The sequence below is a fragment of the Lynx canadensis genome, chromosome B1, assembly GCF_007474595.2.
Source record: "Lynx canadensis isolate LIC74 chromosome B1, mLynCan4.pri.v2, whole genome shotgun sequence".
NCBI classification, from domain to species: domain Eukaryota; kingdom Metazoa; phylum Chordata; class Mammalia; order Carnivora; family Felidae; genus Lynx; species Lynx canadensis.
Genome location: NC_044306.2, coordinates 133,281,751 through 133,306,264, shown reverse-complemented (window position 1 = coordinate 133,306,264; position 24,514 = coordinate 133,281,751). Strand labels below are relative to the sequence as shown.

Sequence of the window (24,514 nt, the reverse complement as noted above, 5' to 3'; positions counted from 1 at the left end):
TGGCGCAGCTCGCCAACCGCGCCGTTCGCGGGGGCGGCTTCCTCGCACCTCCCCCTGCCGCGCGCCGCGGCCGCTGGGCCAGGCGAGGCGAGGGGAAGGCGGGCCGAGGGGGCGGGCGAGGGACGCGGGACTGCGGGGAGGTCGGGGGCGGGGAGCAGGAGGCGGCGGGCCCCGGGAAGAAAGGAACATGGCTCCTGCGGCGGGCTGCGCCGAGCGCGGCCCGGGGCGAAGGCGCGCCGGGCGCCAGTGACCGCGATGGTGAACTCCAGCCGCGTGCAGCCGCAGCAGCCCGGGGACCCGAAGCGGCCGCCCGCAGCCCGAGCGGCCGGCCCCGGCCGGCTGATGACGGGCGGCGCGGCCGTGGGCGCCGGCCTCGCCGCTCCGGGCGGCCTCCGCGAGCAGAGGGGCCTGGAGATCGAGATGGAGCGTATCCGGCAGGCGGCCGCGCGGGACCCCCCGGCCGGAGCCTCGGCCTCTCCCTCCCCGCCGCTCTCGTCGTGCTCGCGGCAGGCATGGAGCCGTGACAACCCAGGCTTCGAGGCCGAGGAGGAGGAGGAGGAAGAGGAGGTGGAAGGCGAGGAAGGAGGAATGGTGGTGGAGATGGACGTGGAGTGGCGCCCGGGCAGCCGGAGGTCCGCCGCCTCCTCGTCCGTGAGCTCCGTGGGCGCCCGGGGCCGGGGGCTGGGGGGCTACCACGGCACCGGCCACCCAAGCGGGAGGCGGCGCCGGAGAGAGGACCAGGGCCCGCCGAGCCCCAGCCCGGCCGGCGGCGGGGACCCGCTTCATCGCCACCTCCCCCTGGACGGGCAGCCGCCGCGAGTGGCCTGGGCCGAGAGGCTGGTTCGCGGGCTGCGAGGTAAGAGCGCGACCTGCAGCGGCTGATGCACAAACCAGCTGCGGGCGGCTTTCCGGGGCTCCACCTCGCATCCCTCCTGTGTCCCCGCCTCCCTTGCAGGCGCGTACCCCACCTCTGCTACTTGTGCCCTACTTCCGGTACCCATGGCGGACCGCCACTGCGCCCTTGTAGGTGCAAATTTATGGGATACCTCCTTCTTCTAAAAGAAGAAGGTGTGTCAGCACATTTTTACCGCTGGATCTACGTGAAAGCCGTAATAGAATGAAAGGGTACCTCTGGAGATTTTTCTTCTTGTAGAGAATGAAAAAACATTCTAATACAACTGACTGTGGTTGCAACTGCATATCTGGGGCTTCCACTGGTCTGGATGCCCTATTGCCCCTCATTCCATTCTGGAAAGGGTTAACAGTAGTGTTATCCAAGTTATGGGAGGAGTGTCACTGAGTTGTCACTGATGTTTTGGTGATGTGTGTGGTTGTTTTGGGGAAAGCGAGCTGTTGAGATCACCACAAACAGAATAAAATAATGTCTGAGAAAAACAGTTGTGCAGCCACTTCTAATCTAGGCATTTTTCTGAAGTAGTTGCAAAGAACAAGTTACATTGTCTAAAACTTGGTAGTATGTTTCTAAATAATTAAATCAATGTTCTTTGAAATTCCAACAAATCAGTGGAGTCACCAGATACCAGCAGCGTGTAAATGTGTCAGAGTTCGGTGCGCCTAACTTTCCAAAAGGCAGGAAAGGAATTTTCAGATTTGCCAGTGTCTATTTAGAGGACACAGATTTTCCAGAAGCAGATAGGATCCTGTTTTTGCAAAGTTTTGTCAGAGGCATCCTTGGAAAAGAGTTGCATTTGCTCTCACCGTTCAAATTATTTTAATCTCCACTTTTAAGAGTTTCCATGCTCAGTTCTTTTGAAAGTTTCCCTTCCCCTCTCTTCCCTGTCAGTTTTGAAAATCTTGCACAAAATAACCCAGGTGTTTTTACAGCAATGTGATTGAGACCAAGTCAGTCCTTTACCCACATCCTAGTTCCACCACACATTGACCCTGTGACCTTGAGCAAACTGCTTATCCTCTCTGATCCCCAATTTTTGTTTTTCTTAAGAGATCATTATAATACTTAGTTCTTGAGTGGGGAGAATTAAATGAGATGAAACTTGTAAAATGCATAGCATGTCTCTGTCATGTTGTGAGTGCTTCATAAATATAAGTTAAATCATAAATTTTTAATTGTGTACACTTGGGTACTTTCATGTAGGTGCTTATGCTAGGTAATCTGATTCATGGTGTGACAGGGAACAAAAGATCCTTTTTGAACAACCTATGTGAGTTAGGAAAAAGCCCTAACACTTTTTAAGGTTCAAAACTGTATCCAAACAAATTATATATTACTTTACCTTATTTTAAATGTGCATATTCACTGATGTGAGAGAAGTTTTTTATAAGCTAATGAATAATAAGTCATGATCCGTTTAACTAAGGTTAAGCGTCTGATAACACATTTAACCTTCTTTGAATAAACTAGATAAAAGAATATAATGAAGTGAAATATGTATCTTTGTATGAGTTTATATACAAGTTTATTTCTTCAAAAATTTTTAAATTTTTTAAATTTAAAGAAATTAAAAAGAAAATTGACAATGTATAAGCTCATAGTGAACTTCTGGTCAATGGTCTAATTAGTAGGGGAAGAGACTCAGGAAAATGTTAATTTTAGAAAATTTTAGAATAAATTTTATTTTCTTAAATGTTAAATATATTAAAAATTAAACATATACTTGTCACTTATTAAATAAGTGACATTTGTTGAATAATTAGCGCTGCATTAGGTGCCTCCCTTCCCCCTCCCCCCTCCCCTCACACACGCAAAAGAACTAAACCAGCACCAGCACCATTTTCTTATGGACAGAAACCAAGAAAAGTAAACTAAATACCATGAATGAGTTGTGATTTTTTTTTTTTCCCCTCATGGATACCAATGAAAAAACCTCACATGCAATATGTAAGTAGTACCCTAGGATCAAAGGCAGAAAGTAACTTGCAATTTATAAAGGTAGGAGAGATTACTCAAGCTTGGAGTGGTCTAGAGTTTCCCTGGGGGTCTCCTGCCTTTGTGGTTTTATACACTCACTCAGATTTTCTGGGCCTCAGTTCTGATTTATAAAATGGAAGAGTTGAACTTAATCTCCAAAGTCTTTTCCAGCTTCAACATACTCTGTGTTGTTCTTTAATGACATGAATCCAATATGGACAACAAATGGTCATTTTTGCTCTTTGTACAGTAGATAGATCTACTTAGCAGAAGTAGGATAGTAAAGAAGAAATGTTTGAGGCCTGGTTGTGGGACACCTTGTGTCCAGCCAAGGAATTGAGAATTTATTCCTAAATATTAGGAAGTGGTTGCAAGTTTTTAACAGGACCAGAACATGCAGAAAGGGAATATCAGGGGGTGTGCTGTGCAGGAGATCTTGCACAGGGAGACAGAGAGACAGGAGGGCCATGTAGGAGGCAGCCAGTGAAGAAGTGGTAAAGATCTGGACCAAAGGCAGTGAAAGATGGCTGAAAGATTTAAAGACTGCCCCCAAACTTAAAGACATCCTCACTGGTCTTGCTTACTTTTTTTTTTTTTCTTCTTCAAAATCTTTAGAGCAAAAATAAAATCTGATACTCTACATGAGTTATCAAATTTTCTGAATTTCCAGAGTTGAATGTGTTCTATGGATGTATCAACCTGGTAAAGTCATTTCCTGTTTGTTATTTTAAACACCTATGCTTGGGGTTTGGGGTTTTTGTTTTCCTAGAGAAATCCTAAAGTACTGATTGTATTGGTCAGGGTAGGCTAAGCTACTATAAGAAATAGATACCTCCTCTCCCACTCACTATGTTGTGATCACTGTCCATTTCCAGAACTTTTTCATCATTTCAAACAGAAACTCTACCAATTACCACATTCCCCTGCTCCTGGTGACCTCTATTCTACTTTCTGTCTCTGAATTTTTCTAATGTAGGTACATCATATTAGTGGAATCATATAATATTTGTCCTTTAGTGCCTGACTTATTTCACTTAGCGTAATGTTTTCAGGATTTATCCATATTGTAGCATGTATCCACATTTCATTCCCTTTGATAAATGAATAATATTCCATTGTATGTATACAACACATTTGTTTATCCATTCGTTAGTTGATGAACACATGGGTTGTTTCCACCTTTCGGCTGTTGTGACTTTTCCTTTGTTTTTAATCTAAACCTCACTCTATCACTTCTTCCTTTTATTATTTGCACTATAATTTTGAACAAATGAGATTTTGTATTTCCATAGCTGTGGAGAATTTTTTGAGGGAGGGTTGCTACTGTGGGGTTTGTGGAAAGGTTATGCTAGTAACGGAATTTGGGCAATCAACAAACATTTGATGAGAGTCTCCTTTGTAGTGGGTACTAGGAATACAAAGGTGAATTATCATTCACCCAACTCTCAAAGAGCTCAGTTTAGTAGGAGAAACAGATGTAAGTAAATAATTGCAATGCCAGGTGTCAGGTTTGGAAGGGACCCAATAAAGAGAGGGCCAGCTTTACCTGGAGAGGTCAGAGGAAGTGAAACTTGAGTTAACATTTTGAAGGATGAGGGGAGAATTTAAGGAGGGAAAAAATAGCAGAAGTAAGACCAAGCAAGCCTGTAGCTTCTTGGTATTTTTCCCTCTAAAAAGTTAGAGCTCTTGAGGGCTTTACATGTTAATCTGAAGATGATTCTAGCAAGAATGTAGAGAATGGAGTGAGGCGCATAGTACTGGTTGGTGGGAGAATAGGTCAGGAGAGGCTTAAGCAAGAGACAGAGGGGTGAAAAGGCTGCATCCAAGGCATGTGAACTGGGATAGAGGGAAGCTGGCCTGGAGACAGACAGAAGCCATCAGAATTGTGGACCAATTCCATATGAGGGTTAAGAAAAGGGCCTGCTTTAGGATGAAACCTATGTTTCTGGCTTGATACCATTAACTCAAACAGGGCAAGTAGGTTTCTAGACAAAGAAAAATCTCAGTGCATGGGGCATATGAGTATGAACTACCTGTGGGATATACGGTGGAGCTGGCTGTTATCTGTGGTATCTGCTTGTCTGGACCTCAGGAGAAGGCTAAGAATTCAAGATTCAGGAGTCAGTATCATATAAGGTAGCAACTGAATCTTCTATATTAAATGGCCCAATAGTAGTAAAAAGTCTCTTCCTTTTTTAATAAATATTTTATTCTTTTTTTTTAATGTTTATTTATTTATTGAGGGAGAGGGAGAGGGTGAACACAAGTGGGGGAGGGGCAGAGAGAGAGAGAGAGAGAGAGAGAGAGAGAGAGAGAATCCTAAGTAGGCTCCACGCTGTCAACATAGAATACAACATGGAGCTCGAACTCACCAAACATGAGATCATGACCTAAGCCAAAATCAAGAGTCAGATGCTTAACTGACTGAGCCACTTAGGCACCCATCACTTCCCATTTTAAAGGTGGCCACGAAATTCAAGTAACAATTAGGAAGGATTGTGTTTGTCTTCCTAAACAAAGCCCACATGTATCTAAGCACAAAAGAACAGGATTCTTTTATGATATAAATGCAGTGAGAATTTGGTCAGGCTATTCACAGTGAAATCCAAATTCATATGGATTTGGGCATTTACACTGTTCTGAAATTTAGACCAACTAGATGTCAGAAGTAGGACATTTTTTCAGATTTGTACCTGTTTCTGGAGCTGTAGACAGGCCTCTTTCAAGCACCTTATGTGCTTTACACATAATATTGTAATTCCCAGAGCAACCCCACAAAGAGGTAGTCTTACCCCATTTTCAGATGAGGAAATGGAGCCTCATGATGTTAGATAAGATCTCAAATGATAAGCCCTCATTTGAACACAGCCGACTCCAAAATTCCACATTATTCCTCATTATTCCTCATTGTCATGATCAATGAGTCATGAGCATTCAGTGTATTTCAGATGGGATGGGGTTAGTGTAAGGCAAATGATCCACACTGAGTCCCAAAACCATAGAACTGAAATATTCAGGATGAAATGATATGATAGCTGGAATTAGTTTCAAAATTCAGAGGAATGGGTGAGGGTTTAGATGAATCAAAGTTGGCATTGAGTTGATAATTGTTGAAGCTGAGTCAGATACATAAGAATATGAGGAGTTCATTATGTCATTCTCTCTCTTTGTGATTTTTTTTTTATATATATTGCAAAATAAAAAGGATTTGGAAGTATGTGAATAAGACAGTTGCAACAATGACATTTTTTTCACATTTATGTTTGAGACACCTTTGGTGTTTTGGATTCTCCATCTCAGAGTTCCCCTATATTCATATCAGTGCCACTGCCCAGGGGAATATACACTGTTTAGATAAAGTGCTCCAATTTTGGGCTCTGAAATTGAATAAATGCCTTCTTAAACATGAGAGAAGTTGGATATTGTCTGATTGTCCCCCTCACAGCATGTTCTCCCTGACAGCTGGAGACACTTTATGTACTGAGCATGAGTACCTACAATGCCAGGCAGGTACTCCCTCTGTAGCTGGGCCAATTGTGGGAAAAGACAACAGCTGATTCTGAAGAATGCTGCCATTTGGGACATGAGCTCTGTCTTTATTCTTATTTTATCAGCTGTGCTAAACATGGAAGTAGTTGGTTACAAGACAGCAATTATTTTCTATTTGTGGATGTAGCCATTTCTCACCCATCAGAATATAAACAGGTCCCTGTGTCCTCAGACAGACCCTATATACACACCCAGTGGGGGAATTGGATGAAATTTTTAAAGCAATAAGCATTTGAGGAAGTAGACTAACTTAGAAAAAGTCAATGAAATGCATAAAGTATATTAAAATATAAATAAGGGGACTTTGTTTCTTTTTATTTGAAATATTTCATTTGAGGGCTAGAATTAAATTGTGATAGGCCCTTGCAAGTTTAGCTTGAATAAAATTTGATGGGAGTTTGGTTTTTCTATTTATAGTTCGCAATACCATTTGTAAATATTAAGAACTGTGACTATTCCTTAGTGCATAATTGTTTATAAACCATGGGAAAGAGTGAAATCACTGACCAAGTGAGGCAAGACAACAATCTTTCCTGATGATAAAGAGACTAGTAATCCCTACTTATGTGTATACTTTAGGTCTGGCCTCCAAAAGAAATATAACCAAAGAAAGAGTGTGATTGCATCCAGGGCTACTGAGCCTAATATTTGGCTGCCTCTGTGTTATTCTGAGTTGTAATTTTCCATGTCATCTAAATTTGTAATAATTTTTAAATATGATAGAGTTTGAGCGAACAAACATTCTGCTTGCTGCATTTCTTCTGAGTGAGTAATTCCCTGACAACTACCAGATCTTGGCAGAAGCAAACCTGGTCATAAGTCATGCTCCACTTTCCGTGTGTTGAAACCTGTGATGCGTAACACAGTGTCTTTGAATTCCGATGTTGATTTTCCTAAAGGAAATTTGAGAGAAAAAAGAAAAGGAAATGAAATATCCAAATTTAGGAGTAAAATTAATGTATTATTCTAAGACTTAAAAAATACATAAACACTAGTGATGAAGTCATTTTTATGAAGTAAAAGCCTGGATACCGTTTCTCCCTGTTCTCTGTGTGGTGTCATGGTGGCTCCAGTGGCTGTGTGAGTTTCAGTGACTGAAGGGGTTCAACTCTGTGGAATAGGAGTGTGAGGCAGAATGCAGGGGCCAGGTTGGCTGCCATTCATAGCCGACCTAATCTAACTGAGAGGATTGAGAAGTTTGTCTTTTTTGGAAAATACTAAGTCTCTTCCAAGTAACCAGAAATGTGACTTTACCGCACTGTTCATTAATGGGGGTTTTGGATGGCCACCATGTCTGTCTGCTGGCTGAGTCCAAAACTGTGGTAACTGCCTCCAGCAAGCTCACGGAGGGTTATGTCATCCCACTTAGCCAGCCGAACACTTTTTCCATCTGCTAAAATGTAGAACATGGTTGCTGATTTTACTCTTTCTCCAAAGAGAGAGAGAGAAAAGTTGGATGATTGTTGCTTTTAATTTAAAGATGATATGTTAATTAGCATTCTAAAAATCTGTTAAGCTTAGCATGTTTAGTGTAGTCAGTCAGCATTGAGTTTCTTAAAGGACAAAGATGGGTGCAGAGTAGAGAGATTTTATGCCAGCGTGCTAGAAGTTTAATGGATATTCCCCTAGTGAAATGATGGTCCAACCAGCCCTTCTTTTCATCAGGGTGACCTGAAAGGTATCATGTGCCATGTAGTTACATCATGTACTAACGGTTCAATAATAGGATAATTGCCAGGTTGGGTCCTCCCCCCACACAGGAAGAGGTGATGTGTTTGCACAAGTATTTAATCTGCTCTTCTAGGCTGCCCTCATTTCCTGTTCTCTTCCTAAATTTTTATTAAGCCATTTTCCAATAGGATTGGGAGTTTAGACAATGATCAGATTGTCGCCTTGTGATTTGCATATTTGGGGGGACAGTAGAGGTTGATATATTCTAAAGTAAAAGGCACTCCTGCTAAACAATTTCCCAGTTACATTCAGAGCATGCCAAAAAAAGTGCAGGAGTATCTCCCTTAAAGGTTATGCTATTTATTTTATATGTTTTCTCTGCCATTCATTATTTGAAAAATAAAATGTCATATTTTTCATTATTTTAAAGGTCTCTGGGGAACAAGACTCATGGAAGAAAGCAACACTAACCGTGAGAAGTATCTTAAAAGTGTTTTACGGGAACTGGCCACATACCTCCTTTTTCTCATAGTCTTATGCATTTGTAAGTAGAACATTTCCTCCTACTAAAAGAAAAGTTTTGAAAATATTTGACCTGTCAAAACTATAATTGAAGGGAATTGTGTATGCATCAGAGGGGTTAATTCAGAAGTTCTCTGTTTTCAATTTCAATTTAGAATTTAGTAAAGCCCTCCTCTCTCCTCTGGTGAACATTAATTAAAATTCAGCATTATCTGGCCAGTTCATTGCCAGTTGTGACCATTTTCACTATGACACGCATCTCGCAAACTGCCAGACACCAAGAAACCAAGTAAAAGGATTTTTGCATTAGATTTCCTGGTAAATACACAGTCACTATTTTTACATCAATTAATGTAAAGTCTACATAAGAATTATTTTTAGCAAAACGGCTTTCCAAGTGTAACTTTCAGGAAATACAAATAATGTCACCTAATATTGCTTTTATGGATATACATATACATATTTAAAAGTCCCAGTCTTTTGGATTTTGATGTGTTTGTTGTGTGGGTTCCTTCATTTAGTTCTTAATATCTTCCAAATCTTCAAGGAGCACTGGACCTGTACTCTAAGGAAACTTACTGCAGACTCACCTCTTTCTTCTTCTCTTCTTTCATATGTCCGTGCGTCCTTGGGGAAAGGAGGGGAGTCCAGACTTAGCCAGAAACAAGTCTTAGAAACCATTTGCTTCAGAGTCCAGAAGGTCATAAACAATGGGTTTTATCTTCTCAATCAAAGAGCACTGAATGATGGGAGTCCTGTCCTGTTCTCTCGAAAGCCTTTTATGAGAACAGACAAGGAAGCAGATTTATGGCAACCGGGACCTCTTACCATACTCCTGGGAAAGGAGTTCATTCTTACCGTGCACACTTAGAAATGCTGAAAAATTAACGCCAATCTTGAAAGGACTCCCCTTCTTTGTATATGGAAAAAATCAAAATTTAATCAACAGTTTGATAATGCCATTCCTAGTACATTAAAATTGACCACCTTGAATTCAGTTGACTAAGTGCAAAAAGCTTTTTGAATTTATCAGATTTATAAAAAGAATAAAAAAGGTTTCTAAGTTGAACATAAAGGATTGAGGAAACATTTAAGTTTCAGTTGTAATTTTAAGAAATTGAATACTGATTGGGGCGCCTGAGTGGCTCAGTCGGTTGAGCGTCCGACTTCGGCTCAGGTCATGATCTCGCAATTCATGAGTTTGAGCCCCACATCGGGCTCTGTGCTGACAGCTCAGAGCCTGGAGTCTGCTTTGGATTCTGTGTCTCCCTCTCTCTGCCCCTTTCCCACTCATGCTCTGTCTCTCTCTGTGTCTCAGAAAATGAATAAACATTAAAAAATTAAAAAAAAAAAAGAAATTGAATACTGATTTATTTACTATTCCCACACACAGTTTTTATTAATGCTAGTCAGCTCTTGACGAGCTTTAACAGGGAATGACTTCTTTTTATATTTTCTGAGACTTTGCATTTCCAAGTGGGAACTTAAGCAAAAAAGAAGTTATTTAAGCTACAAAGTTAGTATGTGTCAACAACATCCATCTTCTTGGTTTTTTTCTGTTACTTGTTTAGAAAGGAAATGTCATTAATTATTTTTTATTTTTATTTTTTAAGTTTATTTATTTTGAGAGAGAGGGAGAGAGAGAGAGAGGAGCGAGAAAACACGAGTGGGGGAGGGGCAGAGGGCGAGAATCCCAAGCAGGCTCCATGCTGCCAGTGCCAGAGCCCGACTCGGGGCTTGAACTCAAAAACAGCGAGATCATAACCTGAACTGAAATCAAGAGTTGGACACTTAACTGACTGAGACACTCAGGCACCCCTGTCATTACTTTTTAAAACATTCTATCTATGATAGAAATGCTGAAAAGCCTGGAAAGATCTATTCATTACAATAAAAGTTGTAAAGGCAGAGATGTGGTATCTTTAACTTTTATGTTCTAAGCTGTTAGAGCTTAGAATATTGAAGGAGATTTTGCTCCCTGCGTAGGAGCTTAAATATTAAGCTACAGTGGCCTTAAATATTAACAGGTTGATTGGGATCATTGTTAAGTTTTTTTAAGCATGACATAGACACATACATACATATATGTCTTATGCAAAATGTAAGTATCCCTATAAGTAAGTCTAGGTTTTCTATGCCCACTCCCCGCCCCCATACCAACTGCTTGAGCATGAGAATCACCAAGAGAATTTTTTTTTAAATTGCCGTTTGCCCAGATCTGCTAAATCAGAGCCTTCTAGATGTGTCCCAGAGAAGTGAGTTTTCAGATGCACTGACAAGTTTGGGATCTAGGCCAGATAAATAAACCAAATAGCTAGAGTTTTAGGAAACATGCCTTAAGGCATATAATTAGGGTTCTCTTGTTTATTTTAGAATTTTTAAAGCTTTTTTGTTCTTTTTCACACTAATCACATTTTTTTCTTATACCAGTAGCTACATATTTTACATAGGCAAAGTTTTATTTTCAGAATATTGTAGAATCTCTGGTTAAGAAGGGATCTTAGCAACCATATGATCAAACCTCCACTGAATGCTAAAATTGCACTCCAGCGTTCCTCTCAAGTGGTCAGGCATCCTATGTCTGATTGAGTAACAGTTTCAAGTTAAGGGACTTACTTCTTTTAAATAATTCATTTCATTTTTCTATGGCTATGTTAGAATGTTCTTCCTTATATGAAGCCAAGTCTACCCCTGTCTAACTTCCTCTCTTAGTGCCCCCTCTGGGCCCACCTTTACCAAGTACCTTTACCAAGTTCTCCAATTTAGCCTATCAGAAGTTTGGAGACAGCCATTCAAGTCTCCCTTAAGTCGCCTCTAGGTTAAACCTTTTCAGTTCCTTTAACTGTTAATCATGTCATTGGCAATATGCCTTTGAGTACCCACACGATAGAAATTCCCCCTGCACATGTTCTGTTTATCAGGTCCCTTTGAAAGTACAGTAGCTCCTGCCTGGGTGGCTCAGTCCATTAAGCATCCAATTCAGCTCAGGTCATGATCTCACAGTTTTGTGAGTTCTAGCCCCGTGTCAGGCTCTGCACAGCTCCAAACCTGCTTGGGATTCTCTCTCCTTCTCTCTCTGCCCCTTCCCCACTTGCACTGTCTCTGTCTCTCTCAAATGAATAAACTTTAGAAGAAAGAAAGTATAGTAGGAACCTCATGATGAAAGAATGGAAAAAGTGGGACTATGAGTGTCCTTATTCAGATACAAAGCTGTGGCTCCTGTGCCCTCCCATCACCTGACCCTTCACGTAAATGATTCCTCAGTCTCTTCCCCCCAAAATATAAATCACTGTGTCCCCCAGCTAGTATTTGAACACTTCTTCCTGGAACATAGTCCTGAAAGGACTTCCCTTTCAGCTCTGTTAAATTCCATCTTATTAGCACCTGCTTATCATTCCAATCTGTTGAAATTATCTTGGATCTGGAGTCATTCATGTCAGTATCAGCTGTTCCTCTTGGCTTCACTGGATCAATAGAGTTGATATCATCCATGTTCTTATCCTGATTAATTAATAATAAATCAAAAAAAGTTTGGTCTAAGAGCATCATCCATTAGTGAAAGCTCTTTGAGTGGAGTTCACTGAATTATATTATCATCTAGGTCAGAATGTTCAAGAAATAGGTTAATAAGAAAGACGTTTTCTTATTAATGCCCGTCTGAATAACTCCATAATTCTTCTGTTATCAGCTGTTGGCCGAATCAAAAAGGAAATGAGATAAGCAGACATGATTTATTCCTAGCAATGCCTTACTGGCTCCTAGTGATTGAACCCTTTCCCCATTGCTCAGAAACCATATCTTTAATTACTAGTTTTAAAATCTTGCCAACAGTATCAATATCAGATGGCCAATAATATCAAACTCATTACTTTGTGGGTATATGAGAGAATGTACTTAGCCCTATGCCTTGCACATGGGAAGCTCTTGATATGAAATAGATAGGGATCTGGAAGGCAGTTTGACACAGTAGGAAAAGTATAGATTTTTTTTTGCATCAACAGAGGTCTGAGTTCAAATTCCAGCTCCACTACTTATATACTAGGTAAGCTTGAACTAAGTTATTTAACCTTCCTGTATCTGTGAAATACTTATTTTGAAAGATTTTGTGCAGGTTGGGAATAATACACCAAAAGATCCTAGGTACTGTCATGTGAGAATAGTAAAAGCAAAATTCTTCCCAGAGATCGTTGACCACGGCCGAACTCTTTCATCAGTAGGTTCTAAGAAGTATAGGTTCTAATTGTTTGAGCATTTGAGCCTAAGTGTCCCTCAAAGCTTATCTTCCATTTTATCAGTGTTAGTTCTAAGCCCTTGTATCTTTAAAATCAGTCTGCATAAACCCAGAGGAGAGAAATAACATGGGGACTAGGTAATCCTATTTTCTCTGTAATTTAGAATTTATTCTTACTTGAAACCTAAGGTTGCTATGAATCTGCCATCAAAATACTTATTTTTATATGGGTTACTGTTATAAATAGTAAGAGTATTTCTTTGTGTGACTTAGATGCTAAAGTTAAGGAAAGGAATAAATATTATTAAAGATGTTTGGAAACGGCAAAAAAAAGTCTTTGGTGAATCTGTGATAAAAATACCTTTGCCTCTTCTTTTTTTCTGCTCCCTCCAGTCTTTAAAGTTTCTCAAATTTCCTATGTTTAGACATTATAATGGAAATCATAAAGAAAAGTTAGTTGAGTTAGCATCATAGAAATGTAGTATTTGTACATGTCACAGAAATAGATAAGATTAAAAGGCAGAAAACAATTGTAAAGAATATTTACAAGAAATATTACAAAGGGTTAATACCTTACCACATTTGTAACCCACAAGTCACTGAGAAAAACACCAAGGCCTCAGTAAATATTTTACAGAATAGAAAATAGAACATATTTCATAGAGTAGAAAATGTAATCAGTTATTGTGAGAAAGTCTTTAACTTTAAACTCACTAGTGTCCAAAGAAGTAATGAAATTGGAGAAATGAACAACATTGTCCTAAAATAGCATGATGTATCCTAGGACAGGAAGAGCCCTTCTAAGAAGTAATCTGTGTGTCTCCATTTCTTTTTCTCTGGAAGAAGATATTCTAGTATTCTAAAAAAAATGTTAGTATTCTAAAAAAATTAAAATTAAAAAATGCTTCTTTAAATTTTTTTATTAAAAATTTTTTTTTCAATATTTATTTATTTTTGAGAGACAGAAAGAGACAGAGCATGAGCAGGGGAGGGGCAGAGAGAGAGGGAGACACAGAATCCAAAGCAAACTCCAGGCTCTGAGCTGTCAGCACAGAGCCTGACACAGGGCTCAAACTCATGAACAGTGAGATCATGACCTGAGCCGAAGTCGGACACTTAACCAACTGAGCCACCCAGGCGCCCCTAAAATTAAAAAATTCTTAAGAAATTAAATGAATAGTATCAAATCAACACATTGTACACCTTAAATTTATACTATATTATATGTCAATTATATCTCAATAAAAAGGAAATGAATATTTTATTTTACTTGTAAAAATCTTGCAAGGATGGTTGTCTAATCAAGATAGTTTTCCTCATTGCAAGAGAATCCATGGAGACTCACTGTTGATAACTAGGTCAGGGAAATCAAAGGCCATGGGTTAATCATCACATTGGTGGGAAGCTAGTTCAATTTCCGGTGACAAACATTCCAACAGTCCTAAGATCACAGGCTGTAGTCCATGGAAAGTAACTGTTAAAGACTGCCTATGCCCACAAAGCTCTCTGTCCTTTTCAGTAAACTGAACAAAAACCACATGACAAGAAATGTGTATTTATTCTTCTATAAATATAATTTATACATAGTCTGTACTCCATGTGCATAGCTTTCTCTTCTTTATGTCTTTGTGATAACATTTATTAATACTACATATCTTTCTCTTTTGTTTCAAAAGAAGTAATACGAGCTCAGTATAGTCATTCGCAAAAGCACCTGTGTCAGCCTTTATCCCTCAAAGATTTCCATCTCAGTGTGTTACTTACTATTTCCTTCAAATTTTAACCGAAACTGGATTAAAATATTTGGAGGTTTTAGTAACGTTTTTTCACCTCTCTTGTTTATTCTGTGGTCTCACTTATACTTCTTGAAAGGCCTCACCAAAGTCACTTAGGGACCTTTTTTTTTTCTTTTAGTTTATTTATTTTGAGAGAAAGCACAAGCAAGGGAGGAGCAGAGGCGGGGGGGGGGGAGGTGGGGGAAGGAAGGGGGGAAAAGAATCCCAAGCAGGCTCCGCACTGTCAGCGCAAAGCCCAACATGGGGCTCAAACTCACAAACCATGAGATCATGACCTGAGCTGAAATTAAGAGTCAAACACTCAACTGACTGAGCCACCTAGGCACCCCACTTAGGGACCTCTTAATTGCCAAATTTTAGAGCTCTTTTCAGGTTTTTCTGGCATTTGGTCGCATGGCATTTGGCTTTCTAGAAGCTTCTCTTTGGCTTCTAGGACTCCCTCTCTTTCTGTGTTTCTCCTTGCTCTATTCACTTTTAGTTTTTTTCCTTATGAAATGTGTTTAGCCAGTGTATTCCCTGCAACTGGATCTTTGGCTTTCTCTTCGGGGATCTTTTCCACATTCTCAACTGGTACTTGATGCTGGTGACTCCAGGTCCCCCCTAGACCTTGCTCATGAACTACAAACGTTGTGCCAACTTCTATCAGGCATCTCCACTGGTGTATCTCCTAGCAATCTCATCCTTAACATTCCTAACCCTGAACCCGTCATCCTCCCCATCCAAACTTGTTTCACTTATGTTCTCTCTTAGTTAATGTGAACATTACCCACATGATGCCTCTCCCCAAAGCTACACGTCATTCTAGATGCTTTCCCTCACTTTTCTCATTTTTCCTCTTTAGTGCCTCTCGAATCTGCCTTCCTTCATACATCACTGTTGTTCCTATTTTAACCTTTATCATCTCTGTCCTGGATTATTCATTTATTCATTCAGTCAACTGTTCAGCAATTTAATTAAAAACAGATTTAGGCCCTGCCCTTAAATGCAGAAGTAATATGAAACAAGACAATCGGGGAGGAGGATTCCCCTACAGACAAGGCCTCTCTGGGATCTAAATTAAGAGTGGGAGCCAGTCAGATGCAGAGAGAACTTTATGAGTGAAGGTTCTGAGGCAGGAAAAAGCTCAGAACATTCCAGAAACTGAAGACAGTTACTAAAGAGAGTACTATCAGATAAGGATGGAAAGGTGGTCAGGGGCCAGACCCTATAGGTCTGGTAGGCTTTGTAAGGGGTTTATAGTAGAAAGCTGGGTTTTTTAAGTAGAGAAGTGACAAGATTTATTTAAGTTTTAAGATGACTCAGTGACCTTAGACAACATTGTTTAGTATCTAATATCTGGACTTTTAGGACTCCCAGGCACTGCTCCAGATTACGGTCTCTGAAACCAGATTAACCCAGGTCACTCTTCCATTTAACATGCTATAATCCCTCAGTTTCAAGATAAAGTTTAAAATCTTTACATAATAAAGACATTATACAGTCTTTGCTTACCTTCTTCGGACCTGCCACTCCCTATGACTTCTGTTACTTCAACCACACCACACCACTGTGAGTCTCAGAAAGGCCTTGACCTAGGCTGTCACCTTCTTGGTCTGTTCAGTTCTTCCTCATCCCTCAAGATCAGCTCAAGAGGCAGATCCAGTGAGAAGCCTTTATCAACTATCCCACCTCCCTGAGCTGTGCTGAAGTCCAGGCCCACCTCTTTCACTGCAATCCTCACCTTGGATTGCCAGACTGGTTTATGCACCTGTCTCCCTCAGCACAGAGAGGGTGAAAGGGATGCTCTTAGGCACATCTCAGAGATGCCACATAGGTGCTCTTACAAAATGTTGATAGCTTTGTGCATTTTCACTCTCTGTCTTGTTTGCTAGTACTTCTTGCTCCCTAACACAGAACTTTTCCTAATATGGACTCATGGTACAGCTGACTCCTGGAGTGTATGAAGCTGTCTCTCAGAGATATCCCATGGAAAGGGTGCCTGGGTGGCTCAGTTGGTTAAGCATCTGACTCTTGATTTCAGCTCTGGTCATGATCTCAGGGTTGTAAGACGGAGCCCCGCATTGGGCTCTGTGTTGAGGGTGGAGCCTGCTTGAGTTTCTCTCCATCTCCCTCTGGCCCCACTCCCACTTGTGGGCACACACTTGTAGGTGCTCTCTGTCTCTGTCTTTTCTCTCTCTCTCTCTCTCTCTCTCTCTCTCAAAAAAAAAAAATTAAAAAATAAAAAAGATATCCCATGGCTTATCCCAGGGCCTGGTACAAGGGAGGAACTGAGTTAATATTCGCTGATTCAATGTGTTAGAATAATCATCCCTTCAAAGCTAGATGGCATTGTTTCTCTAGATGTCTGACAGATGGTGCTAAATAGTCAAGGGGATGCATCACTTCCCTTTTAGTGAAGCGTGAAATTTCATACAGGTCCTGAGAATTTCAAAAGCAATCGATATTAAAAATATAGGAAAGTAAGAGAGCTACAATGTTTAATCAGTGGCTAAAATACTCACATTTATATACATAGAGAACTATTGCATATTTATACATCAAAATATTTAAATCATCTGTCATAAATCTTTTTAAACAATAAAACCCACAGGTAAAAAATTTGAGAATGATCTATATTAATCAGTCAATCCAAAGCAAATTCAAATTTCAAGTTAACTGAAAAAATCAACTTAATAATTTTTTATTCAGCTTCGGGGATCCTTCACTTCTTTTCTTTAGCATCATATCAGCTTTGTTCCCTCAGCTGTCTCTGGATCCACAGAAAGCTTCTGTAGAGTTCATTGTACCCTGTCCATCCCTCTATGGGAGCTGGCTGGACAATGCTCTTCCCAGGGATACTTATTAGCTTCTCTTCTTGAGGACAGAGATCACACCTTGCTTATCTTCATAAGCACTCTGTCCCATAAATATGAATGGATTAAAAGTCTAAACCCTTAACTGTGGCCCAGTACAGTTTTGAGAGGTGGCAAGTCATGGAGCACTTGAAGAGGAATGTTCTTACCCTAATTTGTGGGTTGCAGGAGGACAGGTGAGGGAGCCTAAAACTAAGGGGACTGGAAAACATTCCTTTCCCTCCAGATAAAATAGATACGCCGCATGATTGTATGTATTTACTGATCCACTGACTGCTCGAGGTGGACTCTAAAACACACTTATGTTTGAATCACTATTATCTGCTCCTCTTTTTAAATAATCTTAATTATCTATGCTGCTCAGGTGGAGAAGCGAACTATATGAGGAAGAGATTTTATTAAATAGCACTTAATCCCCCTTTTAGTGAAGGGATTACAGGGATAACCTGTAAGTTATCTTCCTACCTCCCTCTAGGACCATTCAGAATGAGCTGATATAATCAGAAAATCTTTATGGAAGGAGTATAGCTTGAGTTTAGAGGGTTCCATACAAGATTTGATAGGTAGATGGGAGGAAGATGTGTCTGTGCTAGCATCCTGCCAGGAAAGGGATGGAAAACTCAAAGTGGTAATTAAAGAACGTTTAATGAAGGCCCTATGTCCAAAGGTGGGGCAGCGTTATGGGAACCAACAAGGGGAGTGAGGCCCTCAGAACAGTTACCACCTCCAGGCCTGAAGGGACAAGGGGAGGGAGTGGCATGGCATGAACCCAGTATGGCTGTGGGAGGAGAGATTCCCCCAGCAACTATGGCCAAGGTTAGAGGGTCCTCTGCCAAAGTGCATCCAGGTGGTGAGGGAATGGAGGAGGGGTGGAGGAAACAAACCCAATCTCTTTTTCCTCAGCCCCCCCCCCCATTTCCTGTTCCGCCCCCTATGGGCCAAATGCATGGGATGTCAAAGGTCAAGGGAGCCTATGTGGTACCATCTGTAGAGGTCAGCCACAGTATGCAGAGCAGAGAAGGGTGGAGAATTGACGTAGAACAGAGAATCGCCTGCCTGTTTTATTGTAGAGAGAATAACAGCATATGCACAGCCTCAGGACAAGACACTTAGCATGGCTTCAGTAGGAACCCATGCAGATCAGCCTCCCTGTGTTGAGGGGCTGATCTAGGTGGGGAGGGGGAGATGAAGTTGAATAGCCATGTCCCAGATGTCAAGTAAAGGCACTTGATCTTAACTTAATGCTCTTTAGTAAGCCAGTTTTGTTTCACATAAGCCAATGTTAATTTATTTCTTTTATAGGCTTGAGAGCTAGGGAGAGATCCTAGAAGAATGGTGAAGGGAAGGAAGGCAAGGGACAGAGCAGACTGTTTGTGGATACCTACCCATTCAGTGGGAGTGTACTGGTAACTGTGTGGGTTCCCTCACAGGGTTTATGTGGCTTTTTCTGTGTTCCAGTGACCTATGGGATGATGAGTTCCAGTGTGTACTACTACACCCGGATAATGTCACAACTCTTCTTGGACACCCCAGTGTCCAAAACAGAGAAAACAAACTTTAAAACTCTTTCTTCAATGGAAGACTTCTGGAAGGTATTTACAAATGACTTTTCTATTTTTGTTTTGTTTTGTTTTGTTTTTGTAAATGACTTTCAAAGTACCTCTTTATCACTGAAAATTATTCATTTGGCTTCATAAATTAATTCACCAGTATATATAGGACCCACTGTGTGCCTAACACCAAGTGAGATGTAGGTTATGGTGAGTTGTTGGAAGTTATGGTCCAGTTAAGAATCTTGTATGTTTCTTGCAGCATGTTGAGTGTTTCATACTTTACCTTCTTTAGTGCCATAGTAACCACACAAGGTAAGTGCTAATGTTGTGCCCCGGGTGGTAGATGAGGAGACTAAGACTCAGCATGCTTACACATGGCTAGGGAGTATGAAAAATGGGCTTTTTTTCTAGCCTGACAGGAACTTCTTCACCCTAGTCTATAATTCATTCATCCATTCTTGATTCAATAAATATCTGTTGAGTATCTCCTAGATATACAGCCTAATAAGGGCAAAATTTGGTTATTTAGTCTTGCTTTTTTGTTTGTTTTTGTTTTGTCTTTTGTCTCCTTGTTTATGATGGCATATACTCTAGAACAGCACCTGATATAAGGCAGGCACTTTCTTTCAGAGATCTCTAATGTGAAACTCAATCCAGCCTTCCCAAATTGTGCAAGATCCAACATAGTAGCAGAGGATAAGCTATGAGTGATACCATAGGAAAAATGTTAAACTGATCTGGGAGGTATGGTGCTCAGAACCTAGGAAAATTGGAAGGGAAATTAGAAAGGAAACAATTGTTTCTTCCTGCAGAGATGCTTTCTAAAATTTTTATTAAATGCTGGGGTCAGAGCTGGTGGTTGTAAAGATAGAGGAAACTGGACCATGTGGACCCATTAATATTGATGCCTAATTAGGCATCAGGAATTAGAGTGTATTACACATCTTGGCATCCAAATACTTGGCATCCAAAACCACTCTTGTATAATATGAATCTCTCCCCACCTCAACAGAGCAAAGCAATCCATCTCTGTTGATTGTCTGATAAGGGTAAGACACTGAGAAACAGCTTCTTCTTCCCTACAGGCACACTAATGAGAGACTTCTCACATATACACAATTCCATGGTAAAGCAGGAGCAGGGGCAGTTAGAGTTCACAATGTGACAAAATAGTCCAGACACTTAAAAGATCCACCAGATGGCAGACTGGTAATCAAAACTGTAGTCTTTTCCTCTCCAAGCAAGTTTGGAACCATGGTTATGTGGGATGTTATTTTAATAAGGGAAAAGTAAAATGATCACAGTTGTGGATTCATGTAAACCACACCCCCCACCTTTAGTCCTAGGCACCAAGGGTAGCAACCATATAAAAAAATGGATATATATTTTTTTAATGAGTATTATAGATGCAGGAACCTTGGCTCGAAGTTGGATCCTGCTCAAGGCCTCACAGCTAGTAAGCAGGGGAGCAAGATCCAACCCTAATCTTTCTGACAGAGAGACCCACTCTTGTCATGCTACCATGTTCACAGAGTTGCCAAACTGTTGGTCATGCAAACATTCCAGGAAAGTGCAAAGCAATCTGCTAAGCTTGGAGCTTTTCAAAAAACTTTTCAAAAATGTTTCCTTCACGGGGTGAAGCCACCTGGGTGGCTCAGTCCGTTGAGCGTCCAACTTTGGCTCAGGTCATGATCTCATGGTCCGTGAGTTCAAGCTCCTCACTGGGCTCTGTGCTGACAGCTCAGAGCCTGGAGCCTCCTTTGGATTCTGTGTCTCCCTCTCTCTCTGCGCCACCACCCCCCACCACCACATTCTCTGTCTCTGTCCCTCTCTCTCTCAAAAATAAATAAACGTTAAAAAAAATTTTTTTTAATGTTTCCTTCACTTTCAGTTCACAGAAGGTGCCTTATTGGATGGGCTTTACTGGAAGACACAACCCAGCAACAATACTGACGCCGACAACCGAAGCTTCATCTACTACGAAAACCTCCTATTAGGCGTACCACGTATACGGCAGCTCAAAGTCAGGAACGGGTCCTGTTCTATCCCTCAGGACTTGAGAGATGAGATTAAAGAGTGCTATGATGTCTACTCTGTCAGTAGTGAAGACAGGGCTCCATTCGGTCCAAGAAATGGAACGGCGTAAGTGTCTGTGCCCTGTCGCCATGCATCCTTGCCTCTCACTGACATTCATTCATTCATTCATTCATTCATCATTTATTCTCTAACCCCAACCAAGGAGAAGATGCTTTAAGTGAGCCTTCAGTGCTTACAGTTGAGGCAATGGCCAAATTGACTTTTGGTTTCTCAGGTTTTCTCTACTTTTTACCCCCTTCAATTTCTGCACACAAATTTTTCAACAGGCTAAATTGTTGACACATGGCCCACAAGAAAGAGGCTATCTGGGCCTTTGGTGGTTTCTTTTAAGATGCCTCGTTCCTATTTTTCTAGATCCATTGATATAATTCACTAGGTTATTACTGGAAATTATTCTGGTACAGAAATTCTCATCTTACTAGAATTTACAAATATATCTTTGTTCATAGTACAGTTATTTAAAGTGTCTAATAAGCTTGGGAGGCAGTTTTTTGTCTGGTTTAAAGCCTGTCCTCTCAAAGATGTGTTTATGATGTTGAGTATGTATTGTCATTGTGGGTATTTGCAGGGATTTTTGGTATTCTTTTGTAACCATACTTAAAATATCTTGTGTATTAAGGGAGGATAGTCATTACTTTTAGAATTACGGTAGTTACTATAAAGATTTAAGAAGAGCTCTCAAGCGGTCCCAAGGTGGCCCTCTTAGGGTCACTGCCCCTGAGTGAGTCATTATGGTTAGAAGTGTCTTCTAAACTTTTCTAACCTAATTCTGTCAGTTCCTCTAGATCCCTTTCTTGGGAACTGAGACACCCACACTCCAGATTTGTCAATTATACAGTGGGGGCAAACAGCTCTCCAATGATCAGATTCTTTGCTTATCATCCGATGCATATTTTATTTCGTCCCAGGGTCCGTAAGGAACAAACTAGGTAAACGTCAGAAGATTTAGCATAAAGGGATTGAATCATCCCAAAGACATTTCTTCCAGGTTTGGTAATGATTTTGTCTACTGCTCCTTTTTCTAGTTCCTGCCCTTAAACTATGGTACCTTGTCTAATATTTTACTCAATTTCATATCATTAGTGAGAGAAATGGATACAGCCACTACCAGACGCTACTTAAGAAGGGATTTCATGCATTATCTCATCTGCTTTTCACAAAACAACTCTGAAAATAGGTGTCATCTCCGTTCTGTAGATGAAAAAACTGAAGCTCACTTACCCAAAGTGTCACAGCACTTAAACCAGCTTGACTCCAAAACCCATGTTTCTTCTACTAAACCACATTGCTTCTTCTCTATTAATTACACTGTTAGGGTGGCTCCTTGCCACCATCAGCTCCTTATCAGCACTCCTGCTTCTTGAGGGTGGGGACTGTATTTTGTTCACTGCTGTATTCTCAAAGCCCTGAGCACTGCCTGCTGTCTCAAGCTACTCAGTAAATGTCTGTTGGAGGCATGGGTGAGTGGGTGATGTCCATCCACCATGGATGGACTGCCATGTGTCTAAACCACCCCTTGATTCTGCCCTATTCTCAAATTACTCCCATTCCTCCTTCCCTTGAACTCCAAACTTCCGGCAAGAATAGCTTTCACTTGCCACGTCCATTTCCTTACCATTGATTCACCCCTTAAAGCTTAAACCTGTGCTTTGGACATCTCTCTTGGAAGCCACCAGTGGATTTATTGAGTTTGCCAACCCACTGACCCATTCTTGATGTACATCCCATTTGGCATCTCTGCAGAACTTGGCGGTGTTGATTGCTCGTTCTTGTGACTTCTGAGAGTGATGCTTGAGTTCCCTTCATTCTGTAATCCTCCTCTTAACCCCTCCCACTTCTGTCTTATTCCTACGTTCATTCTATATTCAGATCTTTTCTTTCTGTACATTTTTTCCCTTGACACTCAGTTGACTTCCTCTCTCATCCCTATTTGATAATTTATCATTTCTTCATCAAATGTACCGAGCGTTTACTTGTGCCAGGCATTTTCCCAGTGAGGTCTCTTTTTTCTAGAAATGCCCTTGGTGCTGGCTAGGGCAACAAAACAGCAAGAAACAAAACAGAAACAAATCCCCTGTCTTCACAGAGCTTGTGTTCTAGTGACAGAAAACAAAAAATAACACTATATCCCACCAATGTCCCACCAGCTCCTATAATTCAGTCTGACCAAACTGAATTCCTCACTTTCTTATCGGGTCTGTTCTCCTTTGCATTATTCAAAGAGTCTCCAATCATTTTTCAGATGTCACTTCTCCCTTGCCCCAACTTCCAAATCAGAGGCCAAGTTCTTCTGACGGTCACTGCAGTGTCCTATCTCTGTCCTTCCTGTCTGTCTTCCTATCTTCCTATCACTGATCTGGCTCAGGCCTCATCATGTCTGGCCTATTGCAGGGACTGCTAACTGAGCTGTGTTAGGTCCCCCAGGCCCACACCCTGGTTTAGGGATTTTTTGGAAGGATTCACAGGATTTATCATCTAGTCATGTTTGTGGCTAAGGTTTAATGCAGTGAAAGGATAAAAGCAAAAGCAGAAGAAGGTACAGGCATGTGGGGCAAAGTCTGGAGGAAACAAAGTGCAAGCTTCCAAAAGTCCTCTCCTGGTGGAGTCACATAGGACATGCCGAATTCCTCCGGTAACGGGTCCTAACAATATCTGTCAGAGAGGTTCATTAGAGACTCACTGCCTGAGGTATTTATTGGCTTCTGGTCACATAGGCAGCCATTGTCTGGCATGTACCCAAATCCCAGACTCCTAGGAGAAAAGAAGGTGTTAAGCATAAGCCACTGTGTTTGTACAGACAGGCTAGGCACAGTTAGCCACTCTTATGTATCAAAGTTTTATGTCAATATAGGGAGCTGTTTATTAGTCAAGGTTCAGAACAGCCAAGGCCCAACCTTGCAAGCAGGCCTTCCTAATAAAGGGCCATCTCAGACCTGCTATGGCAACTTTTCTGCACATGAGCTGTCTATTCCTCACCACTCCAGTCTTTCCTGCAGCCACCAGAGGAACTCCGTTCAGTGCCTCTCAGAAACCTTCCCTCAGTGACTCCTTTGTGCTTGCTCTTCACAATCTGATCACAGTCTACCTTTCAACATTTCTTTCTTCATCATATGGGAGCTGAACTCAACTACCAGCTGGATGCCTTGTACTTCTCCGGCCTCACCTAGCTCAGGCTTGAAAATGCCCTTCTGGGGAGCCTGGGTGGCGCAGTCGGTTAAGCGTCCGACTTCAGCCAGGTCACGATCTCGCGGTCCGTGAGTTCGAGCCCCGCGTCAGGCTCTGGGCTGATGGCTCAGAGCCTGGAGCCTGTTTCCGATTCTGTGTCTCCCTCTCTCTCTGCCCCTCCCCCGTTC

General features: G+C 41.3%; 1 protein-coding gene across 1 annotated transcript in view; it reads left to right on the top strand.

Moving 5' to 3' along the window:
• Positions 1-255: 255 nt before the first annotated feature.
• The window catches only part of PKD2 (polycystin 2, transient receptor potential cation channel), a 50,664-nt gene continuing 26,405 nt past the window's right edge, over positions 256-24,514 (top strand). The window contains 4 exon segments of the mRNA XM_030313460.1: positions 256-856; positions 8,541-8,654; positions 18,970-19,103; positions 20,956-21,206. Coding sequence (XP_030169320.1) covers positions 256-856; positions 8,541-8,654; positions 18,970-19,103; positions 20,956-21,206 — 1,100 coding nt within the window.